General features: G+C 47.4%; 1 protein-coding gene and 1 long non-coding RNA gene across 2 annotated transcripts; one reads left to right on the plus strand and one right to left on the minus strand.

Moving 5' to 3' along the window:
• Positions 1-6768: 6768 nt before the first annotated feature.
• Positions 6769-9163, minus strand: LOC118350290 (uncharacterized). Its single transcript, XM_035697044.2, has 2 exons — positions 7367-9163; positions 6769-7150 (listed from the first exon to the last, which is right to left on the minus strand). The coding sequence occupies exons 1-2, from the start codon at positions 7963-7965 to the stop codon at positions 7078-7080; spliced, it is 672 nt and encodes a 223-aa protein (XP_035552937.2). The 5' UTR covers positions 7966-9163; the 3' UTR covers positions 6769-7077.
• LOC118350291 (uncharacterized) lies at positions 6952-13339 on the plus strand. Its single transcript, XR_007413888.1, has 3 exons — positions 6952-8281; positions 8443-8591; positions 12195-13339. It is a non-coding gene; the product is annotated as an uncharacterized LOC118350291 (long non-coding RNA).
• Positions 13340-13571: the final 232 nt, after the last annotated feature.

Raw genomic sequence — 13571 nt, forward strand, 5'->3', positions numbered from 1 at the left:
AATCTACCTGGCTTACCACCTCTTTTCATCAATGTCCTTGAGGACAAATTCCCTTGATTCATCTTTGTAGCCGCACGATACCAAACACAGTACCTTTCACATATTTTCAAATGAGTTAGTGAATTAAGTAGATAGATTAAAACCTTTAAGTATGGAATAAAATGGTACAACTAGCTTGAATTATTGAAAAGTTAGAATATATTTGGAGCAAGTAGCCTATTATTTTCAAGTATATGTCTTCAACTAGTCTAATCTAGTCTTTCTTCATCCATATCTTTAAGGAACCTATTTCAATGAATAATTAAATTATTATTAATATTCTATCAATTATTTATATGTACTTGGTGCTCCTGAAATAGTTCTCAGGTCTTTAGAAAGAGTTTCTTCTCCTCCTGTATTTTACTATTTCTATCTTGAAATCTAGTTTATTAATTTATTGTTCATAATTCATACATAGATATATTTCAGCCTAACTCCTATCTGAAGGACCAAAATACATTCTGGGAGAATCATCCTGGGAGATGCTCCATGAAAACAATATATTTTGTCATCTAATTCTTTTAAGAAATATTGCATCCCATTCCTTAGTCTTGAAGATTTCCAGCTACTAGCTCTCCATAGGAATGCCATATAATCAGTAGCCTTCTGCTTTAATTCAGTAACCATTTCTTGGAGCTTCCAGTGGGCGTCTGGAACCCAGGCAAGGTGCTGAGAACACACAGAAGACTAGGAGACTGTCCCTGACCCTGTCTTCAGGGTCATTACCTGAAAATCAATCACAAGGCAGTGTGATTGAGGGCAGTAGCGGTATGGCGGCAGCTCGCAGAAATAATCCCCTCTAATCCTCCAGAATTGTTTCAGGCTACTGGAGTGAATCTTTACTGTCTTCCCTTCAATGAATAGATACAGGTCTTTAGCACAAGTTTTCATATCTGCTACAGAAGTTCTTAACCCTGGCTGCCATCAGTGATCAGAGAGTGATTTAGAGTTGTATGTGTATGTGTGTGTGTGTATGTGTGTATAATTCAAATTAGGTAACACATAGTGTATTATTATTTCAGGGTGAGGAGGATTTAGAGTTGTGCCTTAAATCTATTGACTGAGGGGGTGCCTGGGTGGCTCAGTCAGGTAAGCGTCCAACTCTTGGTTTGACTTCAGAGTCTGATCTCATGGCTCATGATATCAAGCCCCATGCTCAGCAGTAGTTTGCTTAGATATTCTCTCCCTCTGCCCCTTCCTCTGTTCATTCTCTCTCTGTCTCTCAAATAGATAAGTTAACCTTTTTTTTCAAAAAAAAAAAAAAAAAATCCCCTCTATCATTGGCATCCACCACCCAGAGGGAATGGGGTAACTTCCAGAGCCCACTGCCCCACTCTATGCAGCCTCCACCATGGTGGGAGACAGACAGAGGTCTTCCCTAAAGCTAGCTTCACTCTCCCCACTCTTCCCATGCCCACCTCTTGCCACAGGCAAACTTTAGAAGGTTTCACACCCTCCCCACCCCTTCCACTGGGTGATTTTGGTTAAATCACATGAAATTGCCAACAGTCAACCTTTTGGTGTCTAAAAATGGCAGTTTAATATGTTTCAACTCAACACTTCTTTCTCTCTTGGCCTCTGTGACTTCCTTTGGTGTAGAGGCCAAAGAGGAATTTCCATAGGAGGAAGCAAAGGGACTGTTCCATCTGGGGCCTTGTCCCTCCACCTCTCTCAGTCCTTGAGGAGGGTTTCCCACAGCTCTGATTTCAACCTATGGTCACCTCTTAATAGTCAAAGCTCCTTCAGTCATGATTACAACTGGCCACTTCCAAGAGAGACTCCAGGGCACACCCCACCTCTCTCCTGAGATACAGCCCTACATGTCTCACTTGCAGAGGGGAAAGGCATGTGAGGGCTGTGTCCCACCTCGGATGGCCCCTCACCCCGGAACACAGGACCATGGATGAACCTGTATACCCTCTCCTACTTCCAGTGACACGGCTGCAGCCCTGCCCCTCCCCACCCTGAAGGGCACCATCTTCCTCTTTGCACAACTCCCTCAGAGCAATGGCTGTCAGGCTGAGGGCAAATCTCAAAGACAGAAAACTGAGGCGTAAGAGAAGTCAAACAGCCATCCAGCAGAGCCACCAAGAGCCTTGCTCAAAGCCAAAGTTCAAAAACTATCAGCCTGAATTTTAAAAAAAAGAAAGAATGAAAACAGAGAATGAGTTAAAAATCAGCTCTCTTGGTGGTGGTAATGGCCAAATGATCATGTTGTCGGGTGTCTGCTACCCGCAGTACGATGTGTGGGGTCCCGGGGCGGCGCTGGGGGGGGAAGGGATGAAGGGAGCCTGGGGTGCCCGACCCAGGGGAGGGGATGAATTCTACAAACAAGGAGAGAAATCATATTGGATACATCAGGACACATTTTTTGGCTTCAGTGACCTGAGGAATAAAATGTTCTCATATATGTCGTGGTCACATTTTATGCAACGGATGCTTTTTTGAAGATCTTGCATAATTCAAGACAAACTTTCCCATAGCAATAAATGTAAAGTCAGAGGGATGTGTTCCAGCAGAGCATAAATCTGTAATTATTATGTTTTCTTTTGGCTTTAAAGCTGTTCCCCCCACCCCAGCATTATCTATAATATTTTGCAGAGTCTTTTCCCATATCAATAGCACGTCAGAGTGCGTGCATGGGTTTTGCTGTGGCATTTTACCACATCTAACTTCCCTTGCATAGATTTAAATTTGGGGGAGCTTTTTATCAGCCTCAGAGTGAGCACCCCCATTCATGGATCTTTTAGATGACAATAAATTGTATCAGTGAAGATTAGTACTGGCAAAATAGTCACCACGATGTTAACAAAACTCTTTGACTCATATAAATAATAATAAGGTTCACAGATTACAGATCCTGAGAAAAGATGGCAGGCATTTCTGTGGCCTGCTATGTGGGGAAAATGAAATGGTTTCCCAGGACCTCTGTTGGTCTTCAAATTATGCAATTATTGATAGATTTTTTTTTTATTTTGGAGGATTCATGTTAATTCTAATTTCATGTATCTCAGGAGACTGTCAAGTCAATACTGTTGTGTGTCACAAGGTTCAGATTGGCTATGTATATGTCATGATAACTAAGTGGATCCCATGTGCCTGCCAATCTAAGCTGAAAATCCTGAGCAGATTGAGAGGAGGGAGAGGTTAGGGGAGGATGGGTGCTGCAGGGTAGGCTGGACCCAGGAGATGACTGGTAGTAGCAGTGAGTGGGCACAAGTTTTCCATCCCAAGTGTGCTGCCCTGCCTGTTGGTCTTCTCTGCCATCATGGAAATGAAAGGTCACTAACCGCCTCTTCTATACCCATAGGGAACGACCTCAGGAGGATACTCAGGTATGCAGATTCCCTGACTAGTTCTAGAGCAGTGGATGTCCAAGCGTGGTCCCTGATCAACAACCGCCACACCACCTGGAGGTCTTGTTGCCATGTAGCTTCTGACCCAATACCAGCGGGTAGGGCCTGAGCTTCTGCATTTCATAAGCTCCCACGGGATGCCGATGCCCATGGTCCAAGGACCACACTTTGAGTAGTAAGGATGCAGGGTGCTTTTACAGGCCATTTGCTTCCATACCTCTTCACCCACTTACAAGTGCATAAAATCCATCCTTATTATATGACCAGAGGGAAGGTTCAACACAGCCCAAGTGACAGTATCAGTGCTAAATTCTTCCATGGGATGGAAGGACTGGTGAGTTGCAGAGGACTCTCCCTTCTGGTGGTGGGGAGAGTGATGAGCACCCTGACTCTGACCAGGCTGAGAGGACAGAGGAAGGAGTCTGGGGAAGCTGAATCACTTGGAGGACTTGACAGCTCTGCATGGGACCTGGCACAGTGTCAGCCACTGCCTCCCAGGACGTCTCAGGTTCCAAGCTGCTTTTGTTATTTAATACCTCTGACTTCATAGAAAGGAGCTTTGTTTAGGGAGGAAGGGGAGCTAATTGAGGCATCAAGGTATATAATATAGACCTTGCCCTCTGGGAACGTAATGCAATTTTTAACTGTTTCCAGAGCAAGACTTAAGCAATCCAACTCTGGGCAGAAACCACCACGATTAGTTTTCAAGTTTCTAAAGTACTTTTTCATTCTGGATAGAGAAGCCGAAAATCCTGGGGGAACACACTGAGCTTCTCCAGAAGCCACAGGTCCGTTACATGTCAGACTATATTCAGCTTCGTGGGGAAATGACAACTAATTTTCACGTAAAATTCATCTTGGTGCGCACACAAACGCCAGCAGGCAATATGCAACGGCTGTGCGTGGGATTACTGAGATTTCTTTTTCTTCTTTAAACATTCCTTTTCCTGTGGTTTTAATGATGTTTACACAATAAGACATTCATTTTAGGAGGCCGAAGAGTCTCTGAACTGTTTCTATTGTGCATTGTATTGGTAGGGACAGAATAAGCTCATTATTCCCGTACAGTCAGGAGAGTGGGAAGTGATTAAACCTTTTGATAAGAAGATAAATGATAGGAAATCCATCTGAAAGCCCGCACTGCCCCGACTCAGAGTTTCCACACTGAGCTAGCACAAAGCCTTCCTTCTGTGCAGGGCGCCCTGGGCAGCCTCATCCTTCCAGCTGTTGTCCCACATTGGCTGTGACACTCTTAAAGACCCACACCTGGGGCAGCACTGTTTGCTGAAAGCAGGACCCCAGGCGTGGTCAGGGCCTGGTTCTGGGCTCCTAGAATACCTTTCTCCCATGCACGAGTTCCTGGTGCTTTACACTCCCCAATGTCAAAAATTGGATCTCCTGGGCACAGTCCAGCACATGAGATCACTCAGGAATATTTCTCAGCTGGGTGGACAGGTGGAAGTTTTTATCAAGCTTGAAAGAGGCTGTCACCGAGTGCGTGGCCTCACGTCAGACTTCTGTGCGGACAGGTAATTGATTGACCAATGGTTAGCACGAGTCACTTACCACTCTAAGGGGTAAGCTTCTCTTTGCGGGGAGTCAAGGAAAGCCCACTTTTCTCAGTAACATGGTGTGTCCACAATGACTTCTTTAAAAATGTATTGACTGGGGTGCCTGGGTGGCTCAGTCAGTTCAGCATCCAACTCTTGATCTCAGCTCAGGTCTTGGTCTCAGGGTCGTGAGTTCAAGCCTGGCTTGGGCTCTATGCTGGATGTGGAGACGCCTTTAAATACATAAAGTAAAATAAGATAAAATAAAGTAAAAATGCATTGTCCATCGACAGTTTGCCTGCATCATATACCATAACTCGTGTTCTGTGCACATTGCCCTGTAGCTCCCAATGACCACTCCCTCCGTCCCAGGTCCTGGCAGGGAAGGATCTGCACTTCTTCCAATCCTGAGTTTTGTAGCCAGGAAGCAGAGGATCAAGAGAAGAGTAAAGAAATACACGATCTGCTTGTATCAGGGCCCACCTCCCCACTGTTGCTGCACCTCTGTGTTTCAGGTAAAATACTGTGTCATTGGGGTGAGTGGCTGGCCAATAACCCGCATGAAGCCACTCGTTTCATTGAAATTTCTAGAGTTTTATGGAGCAGGGATACAGATGATTAAAAATCTAATTGTCATTTTTCTGGAGAAAAAAAAAACTCTTTTTTTTATGTGCAAGTAAATAAATAAAAGAAAACCCCCAAACTTCGCATTAGTCACCCTATTTATGCTCTTGTTCTCTTGTCTGACAAATGAACAACACTGTCACTTCCACAAGCCATATTCAACTCTCTGCTTTTAGAATTAATTGTGACAGGATGTCAGAACTCCAGAGAACATCGAAGAATGCATCTGACTCTACTGCCGACTTGTCGTTGTGTCTCGCTCATGTGAATGCAAGGGTGCTCTGTAGTCCTGAATCAGGGGTTTATCAAATTAGAGCTTTCTCTAGTGTCAGATTAAATTAGAGCACCAATTCTTATCTTGAACAATACTAATAAAATGAGGCCAATGATTCCATTTGCTGTCTTGTATATGAAATGATTTTGTTTACATGGGTTTATTTTTAGCAAGTCCTTTACCTAGGCGGGCGGGATAAATTGAGTTTCTAAACTGCAAACTTACCCTATTAATCCTGGCTGATAAAACAAAAAGAGGGACATGGCAGTAAACAAAAAAATCTTTGGTTTAGCAATCGAAAGATGGAAGTTTGAATCCTGGCTTTGTTGTTTACTTACAGATTCTGTGTCCAGAGCGGGCACCTGTTGCTTTTGCCTACATGTGCCCCACATCCCTGTCTTCAAGAAGCAGCAGCTCTTTCCTGCTCATGTGCCATGTTTTCCCTGGGGCTGATCCCACAGCCCTGCCCTAGGGAGCATAAGTGCAAGGCCACAGCCTTTAAAGTCCTGATGATCAGCTCAAGACCAGACATGCAATTTAAGCAAGGTCAATGAAATTCAAGCTGTGACTTTTACTGAAACCTACTGAAAGTCTCTTCATTTTTGCTGGGGTTACTCAGTTGATAGACTACAAGGTTAGAGCTTCTAGGGGTTACTTACCCCGTGTAGGAAAGTGGATGCACTGCCGAGAAGTGGAGAAAGATATGTTTGGAAAAACACTAATTGAGCTCCTGGATACAGCCATACCTGCATGAATATTGCCTGAACTTTTCAGATACTTGAGCTAGTAAAGGTTCCCCCTTTGTCTTTTTATTTTCTTTCCTTCCTGCCCACACTCTCTTCCTTCCTTTGTTCGTTCCTTCCTCCTTCCCTCCCTTCCCCTCCCTTCTTTCCTTCTTTCCATTTCTGCCTTGGTTTTTGTCATTTGCACCAAAAGAACAGTCCCCTCTCTGGCCTTTAGTATATACTTGATAAAGTAAAATGAAATGAGTTTCCTTTTATCTAACAGTGTTTATGATTCAAAGATACATGTTAGAGGCAATGGAGCACTTTTAGAAGTGTATTTATTCTGGGACATGCACCAAATATCCAGGGACCAAAAAGAGGCAGTGTGTCTTCAAATCCTTCCAAGCTCTGCATCCAGGGAGCAGAGGCTCTGCTGTCATCCTGCGCCATCTCAGACATCCAGCCAGGCTAGTGAATGGACTGGCTGCTCTCTCCAAGTGACACCTGTTCTAGAGGGTCATCCTTGCTGGCACACTCTGGTCCCTGAAGATTGCGTACTTGGCACGCTGAAGGAGCTGAACTCTGTGGGGGTCCAGGTTAAAAAAAAAAACAGTTTTATTCTTTCTTGCTGTTGACCCTTCAAATCCATTTTAGGGATCAATTTTTACCCACTTGGACAAACCCCATGGTTTTTCCTGTCGTTTTTGAAAAGTCTCCCAGTCACTTTATGTTTTAAGAATACTCTCATTTTCATAATTAAAATATGCAGTCTGCCGTAGCTATGAAACTCAAACCTACCTCAACAGTGAAATCTTCTCCTTCCTCCCCGCTTGGGTCTGACAGGCAGCAGACAGAGGATGCTGGAGTCTTCCCCAGGGTCCTCCTGCCTGGTCCTTCCTCTTCCTCTTCCTCACTTCATGGGACCACTTGTGGCTCCTCCATGGTTTGGAGATAGTGGAGGGAGGAGAGGTAGGGCAGGACAGGTAATATTTGACTGGCGTCCTGCCCCACGTTGTTGCCTCCTGTTTTGATGGGTTCCCATCAGGCACCTTTCTGTTGTTTTTTTGTGGGCGGCATTGTCTTCTGGAGGAGGCCTCAGCTGCAGTGGGCATCACCTTCTCTCCTTCCACCCCTGACCACATGAAAGTCTGCTGGTCCTGTTGGGTCCCCTTTCCCGCCAGGTGTCCCAAGGGGGTCAGGTCTAAGGTTCTGCCAAGCCCCTTCCCTTCCCGGGGTCTCACGTCAGATCTGTGGGCCATTGCCCGTGTGGTCGGGGGATCGGCCCTCAGTGCACTTCTCTGCTCTGTCACCAGGCTGCTGTGATGAGCCTCTGCCTCTGGGCTTCTTGGGGTGGGAATCAGACCTGGCCTCTGTCCCCCACACACCCCGGGGGACATGGGTCAGCCTCTCCAAGGGATTCTTTGGAAGCCTGTCTTAACTGGATTGAAAAGAGGGAAGTCCTGCCCCTCCCTTCCTGACTCTAGAGCAGGAGGGAGGACCTGTAGGGCCTGGCATGCCCTCGCCTAGCTGTGAAGAAAGTCTGGAAGCTTCGTAACCTCAACCTGTTTGGATCCTCCAGGCAGATTTTGATGAGAGGACAAATCTTCACAGTGGCCTGCCTGCCTGAGTGCTCAAGCACCCCACCTTGCATCGGGGTTTTCTTGCCTTCTAGTGTCCACCAGTACTTCTCAGCTTCTGGAGTTTCCACCAAGAGTGAGTCATACTGAGTCCCATTTTAGCATCCTACTCCCATGCCTTGGGGTTCCTATCCGAATCTTCTAGCTCCACTTCTCACTGCAAGTGGGATCTTTTTGGTAGAGGAGTCTCCCATCCTATCTTTGGAACTGTCCCCCCAAAATCATCTCTCCGTCCAGGAGCCGAGAGATCTGAGCCACACACAGTGGCCCCGGGGGGTGACAGTCACCTACCTTTCCTGGGAGCCGTCACTCAAGATGCCTTGCTGCTGCATTCACTTTAGGAGGACTTCAATCACACACGATGGCACTTGGAGCCACTCTTCCAGGTAACTGGCATCGTTACTTAGATTCTGACATAAATTATTGGCGTCGATACCTTTGTGAGTTAGACTCCAAAAAGGAGACCCGGAGAGGTTAAGTGACTCACCCGAGGTCACTTGGCAGAACGGTGGCAAGAATGCAGGAGTGTACGGGACGCCGGGTGGCTCGGCGGTGTAGCGCCGCCTGCAGCCCAGGGCGCGGTCCTGGAGACCCGGGATCGAGTCCCACGTCGGGCTCCCTGCATGGGGCCTGCTTCTCCCTCTGCCTCTCTCTCTGTGTCTCCCATGAGTAAATAAATTAAAAAATATGTATATATTAAAAACAAACAAACAAAAAACCGCAGGGGTCTGACCGCCAGGCCAGGCCTGGGGCCCCCAGGCCCCGGAGCTCTCCCTCAGCGGGCATCCCGCATCCCGCATCCCGCATCCCGCATCCCGCATCCCGCGTTGAGATCCCCGCGGCGCACGCAGCGCCCAGAGCTCTGCGGTTCCTGTTAGGCAGGACGCGGACGTCTCCAGGACCCGTTCCCATCTCCACCTCCGGCCCCGGAGGCTTAAGTCCAGGCCAACTTCGCTGACCACTTTCCTCCGGCAGCAATACAGGATTTGAGAGCCCGACCCAGGGGTCGCCGGAGCGGAGCCCAGCCTTCTCCCCGCCCCCCCCCCCCCCCCCCCCCCCCGCCCCGGGAGCAACGAGGGGGCGCTGAGCTCCTCCCGGCTGCCAGGCCAGGCGGAGGCGGAGGCGGGGGTGGCGTCCTTTGGGGATTGCGCTGATCCTGGCCCTTCGGTGCACACGGCCTCCGCGGCGTCGCTCTGTGATTTATAAAAGCTGCGTGGTGCTGCGGGGGGCCTCAAAGTTTAAAATAATCTAAAAGCATTCAACGCCGTCTTTATTTATTTATTTTTTTTTACAGAACACAAAAGTGATTTATTTTATTAGGAAAAGCAACACCATCTTTAAATTAAAGCTCCCCAAATCCCCGGCCTGACGAGTATAATTAAACTGAGACCCACCCGCGTGAGTCTCGTAATGGGCCCAGGGGCGGGGCGGCCGGGTCTGAGGCCGGCGCGGGGCGCGGGGCGCGGGGCGCGGGGCGCGGGGCGCGGGGCGCGGGGCGCGGGGCGCGGGGCGCGGGGCGGGGGCGCTCCTTCTGCAGGCCGTACCGCCGGCTCAGGACTTCGTGGGCGAAGCCTGGGTGAGCCCCGGGACGCCAGGATGCGTCTTAATTATCTTGCTCGCTCGCTGAGGCTTCTGCTGGCCCTTCGACCCCGGGACCCCCAGCCCAACGGGAAGGGCAGACGCCCGACCCTCCCCAGCGCCCCGCGGCCGGGCAGGGCTGCTCAGGCAAGGGGGGCTTGCAGGTGCGCAGGACTGCACGGCGGGCCCCGAATAATCCGCCAACGCGACAGCAACGGTATTTCCCACTTAACCTTAATTTTTTTTTTGAAAAGATTTTATTTATTCATGAGAGACACAGAGAGACAGGGGCAGAGGGAGAAGCAGGCTCCCCACGGGGAGCCTAATGCGAGACTCGATCCCGGGACCCCGGGGGTCGCGACCTGAGCTGAAGGCAAACGCTCAACGCCTGAGCCACCCAGGTGCCTCTAACCTTAGAGTTCTATTTTCTAAGGCAATTACTTTGAAATCTGAGTCCTTGCAACCTTGGGCACCATGAAAAGCGGCGATTTTGGAAAGACGAGGGACCCAGGTTCGAAGCCGTCCCTCCCCGCCATGAGCGGCCTCCACAAGTCCTACTGCCTTCAAAAGCTTCAGCGGGCTCATCTGCAAGGGGCGAGGGGATATCACAGTGCTCGCCCCGCACTACTTATCTTGACAACTAAACAGAGCTGGACACGGTCGTATGCTGTCGGGGTTGGCCTGCCTCCACCGTGCGGGCTGCTGGCTAAGGCCCCAGGGTGCTGGGGCGTTGGCACGTTTCTCAGGCTGGCAGATCATCCCACCCTGCCCCGATTCCTAAATCCTAAAGGAGGGGCACATCCACAGGTTCCCGGCAAATATGTCCTTGTGCTCCAAGATCATCAGAGCTGGGATTCTAGAGAAACAATCTTTCTTTCTTTTTCTTTCTTTCTTTCTTTCTTTCTTTCTTTCTTTCTTCTTTCTTTCTTTCTTTCTTTCTTTCTTTCTTTCTTCCTTCTTCCTTCCTTCCTTCCTTCCTTCCTTCCTTCCTTCCTTCCTTCCTTCCTTTCTTCCTTTCTTTCTTTCTTTCTTTCTTTCTTTCTTTCTCTTTTTTTCTTTCTTTTTCTTTCTTTTTTTTCTTTCTTTCTCTTTCTTTCTTTCTTTCTTTCTTCTTTTTCTTTTTCTTTCTTCTTTATTCTTTCTTTCTTTCTTTCTTTCTTTCTTTCTTTCTTTCTTCTTTCTTTCTCTTTCTTTTCTTTTTATAAAGATGTTATTTATATAACAGGATTTGAGAGAGAAAGAGCATGAGCAAGGGAGCCACAGGGGGAGAGGGAGAAGCAGGCTCTCCATGGAGCGGGAAGCCTAATATGGGCTCAATCCCAGGACCCTGAGATCATGACCTGAGCAGAAGGCAGACACTTAACCAACTGAGCCACCCACCTGCCCTATTTATATTTTTCAAAGACTTTTATTTTTGAGTCACCTCTATACCCAACATGGGGCTTGAGCTCACAACCCCAAGATCAAAAGTCACATATTCTATGGACTAAGCCAGCCAGGCACCTCAATCACTCAATTTAGATTACAGAGAAAAAGATGACCTTAGGACCTGAATGATCCAGAGAATGACTTTAATTGTGTGCTTGGTGGGACTGGAGGCCCCCACACCAGAGTCCCTTAGAGATACACAAATAGATATATTATCATTTTCCATATATATTATGAATAACATATTATCACAATATATAATACTTACATTATTATATTTATAACATTGTCATTATATTTAATATTTTATAATATATTTATATATAAGTATATATAAATTTCATTAAACATTTTCATTTCATAAAGATTCCATGTCGAAGTAAAAATATTTTGGATGTACTGAATTAATATATTTGTTAAAATTCATTTTATCAGGTTCTGTTAAATTTCTTTACTGTGGGTACTAGAAAATTAAAAATTACATACGTTGCTTGTGTAACACCTATGCGGCCCTTGAGGTGGCTTTTGTTTCTTGCAAGTGGTAGGTGTAGATAGAGGGCTTTTAAAGATATAATTAAATTAAAATGAGGTTATGAGCTGGGCCCCAATCCAACATCACCAGTGACTTTATAAAAAGAAGAGATGAAGGGCGCCTGAATGCCTCAGTCGGTTGAGCATCTGTCTTCAACTCAGGTCATGATCTCAGCGTCCTGGGATCGAGTCCCACATCTGGCTCCCTGCTCGGTGGCGAGCCTACTTCTCCCTCTGCCTCACCCCCTGCTTATGGGCTCTCTCTCTCTGCCAAATAAATAAATAAAATCCTTTTTTTATTATTATTTTTTATTTTTTTAAAGAGGAGATGAGAACACAGACAGACACATAGAGGGAAGAACAGGTGGAGACACAGGGGGAGGACAGCCATTCATAAGCCTAGGAGAGAGGTTTCTGAAGAAGCTGACACTGCCTACATTTTGATCTCACAGCTTCTGGAATCGTGAAGAAAGACATTTCTGTTTCTCAAGGCCTGCAGTACCTTTCTGGGGCAGCCCCAGCAAACCAAGACAGCCCCCACTTGCCCTGGGCCCAGTTCCTCCGCCTGCTCGGCCTGCCTGGGCTGCCATCTTGAGACTAGTGGAGGCTGTCAGAGAAATTTCGTGACAGGAAGGCGAGCCATCCAGGTGTCCCCTCGTCCCTGAAGCCGGAGCTGGAAGCACAAGCCATGCTGGGAGACCTCCCCTCACTGGGCCACCACTTGGGCCAGCCGTTCCCTTCTGCTCTGTGAGCTCCTGGAGAACGAGGTCCACTTCCACACCTGCTCTTGACACCGTCCTTCCCTCCTGAGGTGGCAGCAGAAATACCAGGACTTGCCCTGGCTTCTCAGCAGCTGAGATGCAGTCATTTTGGTTTTGAAAGTCACAGACCCGGGCCTGCAAGAAGGACAAGGTCTCTGGTGGAACAGGTCCCAGAAGAACAGGTTGCAAGGATGCCAAGTGCTGAGAGAAAGCCTAGTCGTCATCTGAGGCCTTGAAACTTTTCAAGTGACTCAGCAAAGCTGTGTACACAGAACTTTATCAATTATGCATCATAAATAAATCATTTAAATGCACGATGTACTAATTGAATATTACTCTAATTCATAGCGATATGGGGTAATTACAAACCCCACCTCATCCTTCTTCGAAATGCAGAGGCCAGCAGAATGGACTGCCCTTGAGAGGCCTTGCAGTTGGGGAAAGACGCCCAGAGTATATTAAGAGGAGGCACTGGAGAGATGAGGTTGGTTGGGGCTCTTTTGTGCATTTCTCTGTCTGTGCCTGTCCTGCTCTGATCGTGGAAATCCAGATGCAACAACCTCATCCCTCTTCTCTGCTGAGTTCTTCAGTCCAAGGAAGGGTCAGCTCTTTGGCTCCTAACAGCATGTGACTGACACTCCTCACCAGCACCGGCCTCTGAAGGCCACGTCTGGGCCTAGGACCTGGCACCATCTTCCAGAAGGGCTCCCCCTTCACCTCCAAAATCTGGGGCACCTCCAGAACCAAGAGCCTTGAATTGTCTTGAAATGTGCGCTGTGTCTCGTTAGGCCAAAAGAAAACTTGTGAAAGCAGTAAGAGTATGTTAGTAAATTGAACACCAATAAAAAATAAATTAAAAAAAAAAAAAAAGAGTACAGGGTAATTTAGTTTTTAACAAGGGAGCATTGAGACACTTCCAGATCAGATCCACCTACAGTGGTCAACCCCAAGGGGCAAGATCACCGGTAACCTTTCGGTCTGCTGCTCCAGTTTTTGGTCTGTGTGTATATTTATGTATATGTTCATTTTCCTGAGCAAGCCTACAGACGTCTCCTTTCTAGGCTTGGA

This window comes from Canis lupus, chromosome 11, assembly GCF_003254725.2.
Source record: "Canis lupus dingo isolate Sandy chromosome 11, ASM325472v2, whole genome shotgun sequence".
Classification (NCBI taxonomy): Eukaryota; Metazoa; Chordata; class Mammalia; order Carnivora; family Canidae; genus Canis; species Canis lupus.

What these genes read in the sequence shown, in the direction of transcription:
- LOC118350290 (XM_035697044.2), bottom strand. Translation starts at nt 7,965, where the DNA reads ATGTCCCCCGGGGTGTGTGGGGGACAGAGGCCAGGTCTGATTCCCACC. An exon ending in GAGAAGATTTCACTGTTGAG is followed by an intron (nt 7,151 to 7,366) that starts GTAGGTTTGAGT and finishes GGACCCCCACAG; the next exon opens with AGTTCAGCTCCTTCAGCGTG.